The 8,485-nt window shown below is 38.8% G+C and overlaps 1 protein-coding gene across 1 annotated transcript; it reads right to left on the minus strand.

The window, feature by feature from the left end:
• Positions 1-7,174: 7,174 nt before the first annotated feature.
• LOC148033572 (zinc finger CCCH domain-containing protein 36-like) lies at positions 7,175-8,276 on the minus strand. Its single transcript, XM_087680933.1, has 2 exons — positions 8,077-8,276; positions 7,175-7,967 (listed from the first exon to the last, which is right to left on the minus strand). The coding sequence occupies exons 1-2, from the start codon at positions 8,220-8,222 to the stop codon at positions 7,175-7,177; spliced, it is 939 nt and encodes a 312-aa protein (XP_087537059.1). The 5' UTR covers positions 8,223-8,276.
• Between the last annotated feature and the right edge of the window lie 209 nt (positions 8,277-8,485).

Raw genomic sequence — 8,485 nt, forward strand, 5'->3', positions numbered from 1 at the left:
TCTTGTTGATCCTCAAAGGCCTTATACGTTTCTTCTACAAGAAGTTCCATTGCAAAGCGATGCGCATTCTTGTGGATGGAGAGTTATCTCAAATATTTGCAGAACAGTGGATTCAAAGTTGTTACAAATAGAAGGAGTGAATGTAAGTTAATTTCATTTTATGTTTGTGTAACCCTTATCATGATTTTTTTTCACTAACTTATAACATTTATTCTTACAGTGTAGAGACTATCCTGATTCATATGTTTGGTGGATAAGGGAGAGATTCATTGAGCTGATTCTGGACAAGGCAATCACACCATATGATCCTGACTCCCCTCTTCCTCCCAAAACTCCAATGGCCAAGGACACAAGCAAGGGAAAGGGCAAGGGAAAGGGTAAGGACAATGGAAATGGTAAGGGCAAGGGCAAGGGCAAAGGCAATGGGACCACTGCTGCAGAGTCTAAAAAAAAAGGAATGCCAATGCTTTCTCCTCTAAAATTTGATCCATCCCCTCTTAAGCCCCAAGAAAAGAGACTACCTATAAAGGTGAAATTCTTTCAACAATCCTATGAGAAAAAATATCTTTGAAGAAATCGATAAAGAATCAAAATAGCAAACATAAGCATACACGAGCCTTATTATTTTGGCTTTGTATATTTATATAAAATTTTTGTACCTCATGGTGTAATGAAAATTTTCACTTATAAATCGAATGTAATGTACATTTTATTTATATACATTCGAAAGGCAACTTGCTTCATGATAGCTTATGAGTTCCCACTAAAAAATATCTTAAGGACAGTCTATTAAGATAAATTCTTGCAAAGTTTTCATTCTCAAGGCTCAAACCTCACAATTGTTGTAGACAAACAACTCGTACAAGAGAAAGAGCACTCGGCTCTTTTACCAATTGTTACGCCATTCACTTTGAACTTATATCTAGGGGATGTATTGTCTAGCAATTCCAAGGTATCCCTCATATCTTTCAGACTCCAATTGGACGTAACATTCACCTTCTTTACTTCTTCATGCGGCAAAACGTGCACCACAAGTTTATATGGTGTGCAATCTGTATCGGAATCCAAGGGAACCCAAATACCCAATCTTAGTTTGTATCTCCTGTAATTAAAGCCCAAAGCAAGAGTTTGGCGAGGGATACTGTAAGCCAAAGCCAAGGATTGAGGGCATGCACTGCACCTCAAGATATCACCCTTATGGTCGCACTCTCTAGATTTCCAATGCGTCCCTATAGTGTTGTCCAAATCCTCTTCTGAAAAGTTTCTGCTTAGCCAAGATACCTTCGTTCTTTGTAAATATGTTGTTTTGAAGCAAGCCACGAAGATATGGAGGGGTACAAACCATGATAAACGTGTTCTTCTTGAGATCCTTCCAGCTATCATGGACTTTTTAATATCCTGAGATATTTTGAATTTGAAACTCTACACCGTTACCTTGTCAGGAATCTCCCAGTTTAGAGATGAAAGACTTGGAAATGGCAAATCTTCGATATTCCAATACCTATCCGCTTTAGAGGGAACCACATACTGTGCATAATATATAAAAACCTTGCATTCACTAAAAAAAGACACAGTTTGATCAGCATAAATAATGTCTACCAATACCTTATGAATGGCATGGAAAGTCCCACTTAAGCTTTCCTCAGGTTGCCATTCAATACTTATTGACGGAAAGATATCTACAATGACGAACCATTTGTTAGAACTTGCATAAATGGAAAAGAATTATACACGTTATTCAACTAATAACTTACAATGTGTTTGTTGGAGAACACGTTCGTTTGGAGGCAAGTGCATATCCTTGGCCATGTAAACATGTTGCACCTTGACAAACCAGCCTTTGGGCATAATTTTGAAGGCAATGATACGCCCCTTCCAGTTTTGTTTTATATCATCTTGTTTTCTTCTTTTCACCTTATGAGAGCCCTTGCAAGATGGCAGCATGGTAACCCAATCGTTTACAGCAAAGGTTTTGGGCTCACAATTTTCATCTGCTCCCTAGCTATAGACTGTGCAAGAGTGTATTAAACGAGAAGGGCGCCTGGAAGAAGCCATGAAAAGAATGAAAGCGCAGAGAAAGAAGCTCAAAGAGGGGTGAATGAACTAAAAAGTAGCGCCAAGAACACAAATGAGTATGTATTGGGCGCCAAAAACAATATTAAAATATCTCCCAACTTTCCAAAAACTCATTATTAATTTCATCACATCTCTGCCACGTATTTTGTCAGATTTGTAAGTAAATAACGTCTTTGGGACTCCAAAACATGTCAGACTTTAGGGGTTTTGGCTAAAAAAGAAGAGAGAATCACGAAATGGACTCCACTATCTCTAAAAAAGAGGATACAAGAATCCCATATTCTTGCACACATGGCGAACTCTCTTTGGCCCTTTCCTTAATCCCGTGATTAACAAAAGTGCGTTTTTTGAAGCGTTTTTGGCCCTAATGGGCTGCAAAACGTCGACGCGAGGAGGCAGAGTCTTCAAGAAGAGTAGAGACTGACGACCATGATAGTAGCCCTCATGAAATGCCCTATCAAGTTGTAGAGGATGAGATTTTGGACAACATGGTACACCATCTATTTTTGCAACCGGTTCAGGGAGAAGGTCACTCTACGAAGCCAGATGATCCACTATATGTAGCATCATCTGCTTCGTTGTATGACGGTTGTATGTACTCCGTTCTTCGTGCGTCCCTCGAGATACTTAACTTGCAAACAATTTATGGATGGAGTAATGTCAGTTTGGATGCGTTATTGAAGTAGGTATCAATTCAGTTTGGCTTATATATGAATCATAATATTAATTGTTAATTCTATTTTGAAATCAGACAGAAATATATGTTGGTGGTTTTTTAACTCACTTTTAAAAATATATGTAGATTATTATCACAAATACTTCCAAAAGGAAACAAATTGCCAACTAAGAGAGAGCAAGCAAGACATTACTTGACATCTCTGGGAGGCCTCGATTATGTCAAGATCCATGCATGTATCAATGATTGTGTCTTATTTTGTGGGATTCATGAGTTCGCACGAGAGTGTCCTGTTTGTGGCGAATCAAGATACGAAGTAGAGATGAAGTCAATGGATGTGTCTCGTAAGGTTTTGCGACATTTTTCGATTGTTCCACGTATAAAACTTATGTTCAAGTGTAAGTCTATTGGAAATCTCATGTCATGGTATGCTAGTCATCGTTCAAGTGATGGAAAATGGAGGATCCCTGCAGACACACCGGCATGGCAACATATAAATAATTTGTGGTCCGTTTTCAAAGAAGAGCCAAGAAATTTGAGATTTGGTTTAGGTATGGATGGAATCAATCCATTTGGCATCAAAAGCACATCATACAGTGTATGGCCAGTGGTATTGGTGAACTATAATATTCCTCCATCCATGGAAATTAAAAAGGGACATGTGATGTTGTCCCTTCTGATTCCTGGAAAGCACAAGGTAAAAAAAATGGACATTTACTTAGAGTCTTTGATTGAAGAGTTAGAAATGTTATGGGAAGGTATTGAGGTGCAAGATACAAGTGCATCTGCATCCTCTAGAGATTTAACATTGAAGGCCATGTTGTTGTGGACCATGCATGACTTTCCAGGAATGACTCCACAATCTCTAACCATTCGAGATTGGAAGAAGAGATGGATTAATGTCAACAGCCACCCTCCACTCGGCATGAGTCGGTAAGAAGTGCATTTCTCTCGATTGACTTTAAAGTATTTAGCATGATAAATTGTTTACATAATATATTGTTTATTTGTTAGGTTCTCTATATTTTTTCATCTTCCATACTGGACTGAACTCAAGATCAATCACCTATTAGACCCCATGCACATATTCAAAAATGTTGTATCTAAATTATGGGATCACTTGATAGGGGCTCGTGATTCAGTTAATGTAAGGGAGGATTTACGTAACATTGGTCGCATGAGACGAGCCTAGCCACGCATTGGAGCCATAGGAAAGATTGAGCTACTCCATGCACCTTGGATGTTGTCAAAGAATGAGGAAAAAATAGTGAAGGAACAAATATATAGCTTTCGAACACCCACAAGATGTATGAGATGTCTCAAGGGAGCCTTCATAAAGAAAAAGAAAAGAGGTGTGGAGCAACTATTTGGTTTGAAGTTCCACGATTGGCACAAAATGATTCAAGTAAGGGTATCTCTAACCATGAATATAGTAATTAGTGAAGTAACTATATGTAAACTTTGGGGTATGATGACTTTTTCCTCAACTAATCATTTGATCTATGAATATTGTTTACATTCAGTTCGTACTTCCTACTAGCATATCCCATTGTGCCTCCAAAGATGTACGTGATATCATTTACAAGATGGGAGAGCTTGTGAGGTGTGTATACATTGTATTTTTTCATTATATATCTTTGAATTTCTACACAAAAATAAACAATTCTCAAATACATCTTGACAGATACATGAGCTCGAAGGAATTTGATCCAAACACATTGCAAGATGCTCGAGTATTATCTTTTGAGGTGGTTTGTTTGGTGGAGGAAATTTTTCCTCGATCCATTTTGACTACTCAATTACATTTACTCGTACATTTGATTGATGAGATCGCACTTTGTGGGGCAGTTCATGTAAGGTGGATGTTTTTTCTTGAGCGCTTCATGAAAACCTTGAAAGATTTTGTGAGGCAAAAAGCACGGCCTGAGGGAAGCATGGTTGAGGGTTGGTTAGTGCAATCATCCCTTGTTTATATCTCTGAATATCTTGCTAAAGTGGATCCCTCTCAACCACGACTATGGAAAGATGATGAAGACTTGAGTATGACCTCTATAGTACCTCAAGGAAAAGGAATGAGTAAAGTGCTAACAAAAGAAGAACTTCGTAAGTTAAATAGTTTTTGCGTGCTCAATAGTGATGTAATGAGCAAATAGGTGACACTATATAATGAAGCAAGGGCAAGAAGAAAAAGCGAAAGACAAGAATTTCGCACTAGATATGGACGTAATGTCTCATTTCCAAATCATCTAAATGCGCTCCCACGTCATATTGATATAGATTGGTTACATGAGGAAATGGAGAAAATGGAAAAAGAGGAGGAAATTAATATATCTCAAGAAGAGTGGGAATACGCACGAGGTTGCTTATCAAAGGTGAGACATACTATCAATTAATTTGTTTCTATAAGTTTTATTTTATATAAATAATTGACATGTTTGATATTTTATCTTTTACTACTAGTGCACATTATTCAATGCACTTTGATATGAGGGTAAACATCTTCGAACTCAACGTATAGATGAAAAGAGAAATACCCAAGATTGTGGTGTCCTTGCTCACTTCGAGGCTGCCAATGGTACCATGGAAGGCTATTGTGGCTTGATCCAAGATATTTTGAAGCTTGACTTCAGACGATTCTTTATATATGTACTGGATGTGAAGTGGTTTAAAGAAGTGGTAACAAATGGTGAGCATTGCACAATCAGACGTCATCCAAGTGGTTTTGTAATCATTGACTCTACAAAATTTCACCAAAACAAGAATGACACATTATTACTACCTCAACAATGCGAGCAGGTATATATGCAAAGGCTAATTTTTTTATATGTATACATGTGATACATATACACAATATAATAAGTACTTAAGTTTTTTGCTTTTGTTTTTCAAATACAGGTTGTGTATCATCCAATGGTAAACAATAACCGATGGTGGTATGTCATCCCTATATCTAATCGTTCATAACCAATATATGGTAATATTACCGACATGGAGATAGCATATGACAATCCAACAATTAATGATGATGTGCATGATGACACCATAATGGATGATATGCGTAATATAGTACAAGATGAACCTCGCGAGGATGTTCAAGGAAATGCAGAAGAAGACAATAATGTGATTGTCGATGATATTGATGAAGTTATTGAGCAATATAGCAACACATCTGATAGTGGGATAGACTTATTTGTTTCGTTACCTCTTAGTAACATAGACCTAGAAGTAGATAGTTTAGCAAGGGCTGATCTCATTGAAGATGAGATGGATCATTCACTGTAACATACTTAATTTGCTTATTGATTCAATGTGTATTCCTAATTCTATGCTTTTTATCATGCGCACACGTGCATACTTAAGAATCAATAGTTAATTTTAAAGCTAAATTGAATTTTCCATAATAAAAAGGAAGTATCTTTTATCATCTTCAAGTACATAGAGAAATTATGAGATATATATTGCAATGCTTGCTACTAATTGTAAGGTTTCTGTTGCTTGCCACTAATTACTTATATTAGGCTTGTCAACTGGAGGAACTGCCATTCATTAGAGAGCAATGAAAAAGTAATTATTAACTCTATTTTTTTAATTCAATGATTCAATGTGTATTCTTAATTCTATGGTTTTTATCATGCGCACATGTGCATGCTCAAGAGTCAATTTCAGGTGGTTAAATAATTATTAACTTTGGTTTTTTAATTATGTGAATTGCTAATTTTAGGTGGTTAAATAATTGTGCGTATGTTAACGCGTCTATATTAGCGTCTATTTGTGCGGATATATAGACGCAAAATTCGCGTCTATTTACACGCACGTTTACACACACTTATAGACGCGCCCGACTTTGCGCGTCTAACATGCGCGTCTATGCCTCGTTTCTGTTGTAGTGATAATCTTATATATCTCAGTGAATAAAGTGGGATTTTGTAATTACAAAGTTAAATAAAATAGATTTGAATAAATCTTAAGAAAGGAAAACTTCCTCATATATTTATTATTGTATTGTCTAATCAAGATTTTGCAAAAAGAGACATGTGATCCACTACTTTACATTTGAATGTTCTATTATCTGTTTTGCTTGGTGTACTTCTCTTAATCCTTATAGTTATCATGCAAGTAGAGCCTCTTATCAAAGTGTTTGTTGTGATACTTCATTCTCATGGCCTTGATTTTTAGTTGATGACCTTTCAGCTTTCATCTATGTGCCTTTCCATCTTCCTAACCCTTGAAATTTCACTTCCCTTCCATTTGTATGAATATATTGTTTGTCTCAATTCATATGCAAAAAAGGACCTTTTACCGACCTTTTGCAGACACTTGGTTAAGTCTATTCCATCACGGATATATGTCGTACATGAAATAATGATGCTATTAAATCTATAGTCAAATTTTTGCATGCACAGAGAGAGAGAGAGAGAGGTGTCATGTTGATATGCAATTAGTAACGGAGGAGAAACATGACGAGTGAGAGACGTTATTACAAGTCATGAGGGACGTGACGGATCGGAGTTCGCTGGCGCCGTGAGCAAAGTGGCAATTCTCAGCGAAGGAGCAGCCTCCCTCACTCGAGAAATTCATGCACAGCCTCGTCTTGAAGTTCCGGGGGGGTGGCGGAATCAGTTTACAATGCTGCTGCAGAGCCGTAGTGGATGATACGTGCGGTGACGATCTGAATATTGACGAGGATGATAGCAGCAATGCTGATGAATATGATAAGGACGAAGAGCACGATGCCCGCATCAGCACACGCTTGATCATCTCTTGCGCCTGCCCTACTTGTTCAGGCAGATGTCCCTCCACTATTATATCCCTCATGCTCGCGTCCGCTGTATGCTCCCTCACTGAGAGACGAGCGCCCGTCATTCGGCTGATTTGCCTCACGTTTCCTCCCGCTCTGCCTATGACAGCCCCTGCCATCGATGCCTGGATGCGTATCCTTGCCTTAATGGGCAAGAAATCGCCGGCCGCCGGCCTCGTGCCAATCGATGCCGCACCAACTGAGACTCCTGGTGGGGAGGGCTCTCCATAGTAAAGAGAAGTGCTCAAGGTATTGTTGGGAAGCTCGCAAAAAGCATAAGACGAAGAAGATGATGAGGATGAGGATGAAGAACATGAGCTTTCCGATTCTATGGATCCAGCCATAACATCCCGGTAGGTTCTGCCTGATACATAATGTAAGAAGCGGCAAGCTTCTCCATAAGGGCAGCCGGAGGTGCTGCGCACACACACACACACACAGAGTCGAAGCAAATGAACCTCTTAACAGTAAAAAGAAGCTGGTAATAACGAAAATGCTCGCTAATACTGAATAATAAGACAAAGACCTGAAAAACTTGAGGCAACGCTTTCTCTTTCCTGTAGTGCAAATCATCCGATCTGAAGGCTCTTCTATGCATGGTCTCTTCTTGGAGCCATGGTGGGTGCGGCTGACACAGGGCTCTCCGAGCGCATGCATTCTGCATGCATGCATGCAGGATGACTGACCTGCAGCTCAAATTAACCTAGCAAGAGTGAAGCGGGCTAGCTAACAGATTTTAAAACAACGTTTCTTTTCTTCATATCAGACACAGGGCGAAAAAAGAAAGGGCCGGAGGGGTGGGGGGCGCGCTGGTGGGCCATCATGATGACGAGGACAGCCCCGGAGATCGCAACGATCGATGATATTTTTTAGTTGATCGTCAAGAAGCCGAAGAAAAGCAAGAACTCACACGAGAGAACGTGCTCCAGAATCAT

Source organism: Lygodium microphyllum, chromosome 7, assembly GCF_053477565.2.
Source record: "Lygodium microphyllum isolate KBCC chromosome 7, Lygodium_microphyllum_v1.1.10, whole genome shotgun sequence".
Classification (NCBI taxonomy): Eukaryota; Viridiplantae; Streptophyta; class Polypodiopsida; order Schizaeales; family Lygodiaceae; genus Lygodium; species Lygodium microphyllum.

Coding starts and splice junctions, on each gene's coding strand:
- LOC148033572 (XM_087680933.1), bottom strand. CDS start 8,222: ATGCATGCATGCAGAATGCATGCGCTCGGAGAGCCCTGTGTCAGCCGC. Junction 7,968..8,076: donor CGTTGCCTCAAGTTTTTCAG/GTCTTTGTCTTA, acceptor GTGTGTGCGCAG/CACCTCCGGCTGCCCTTATG.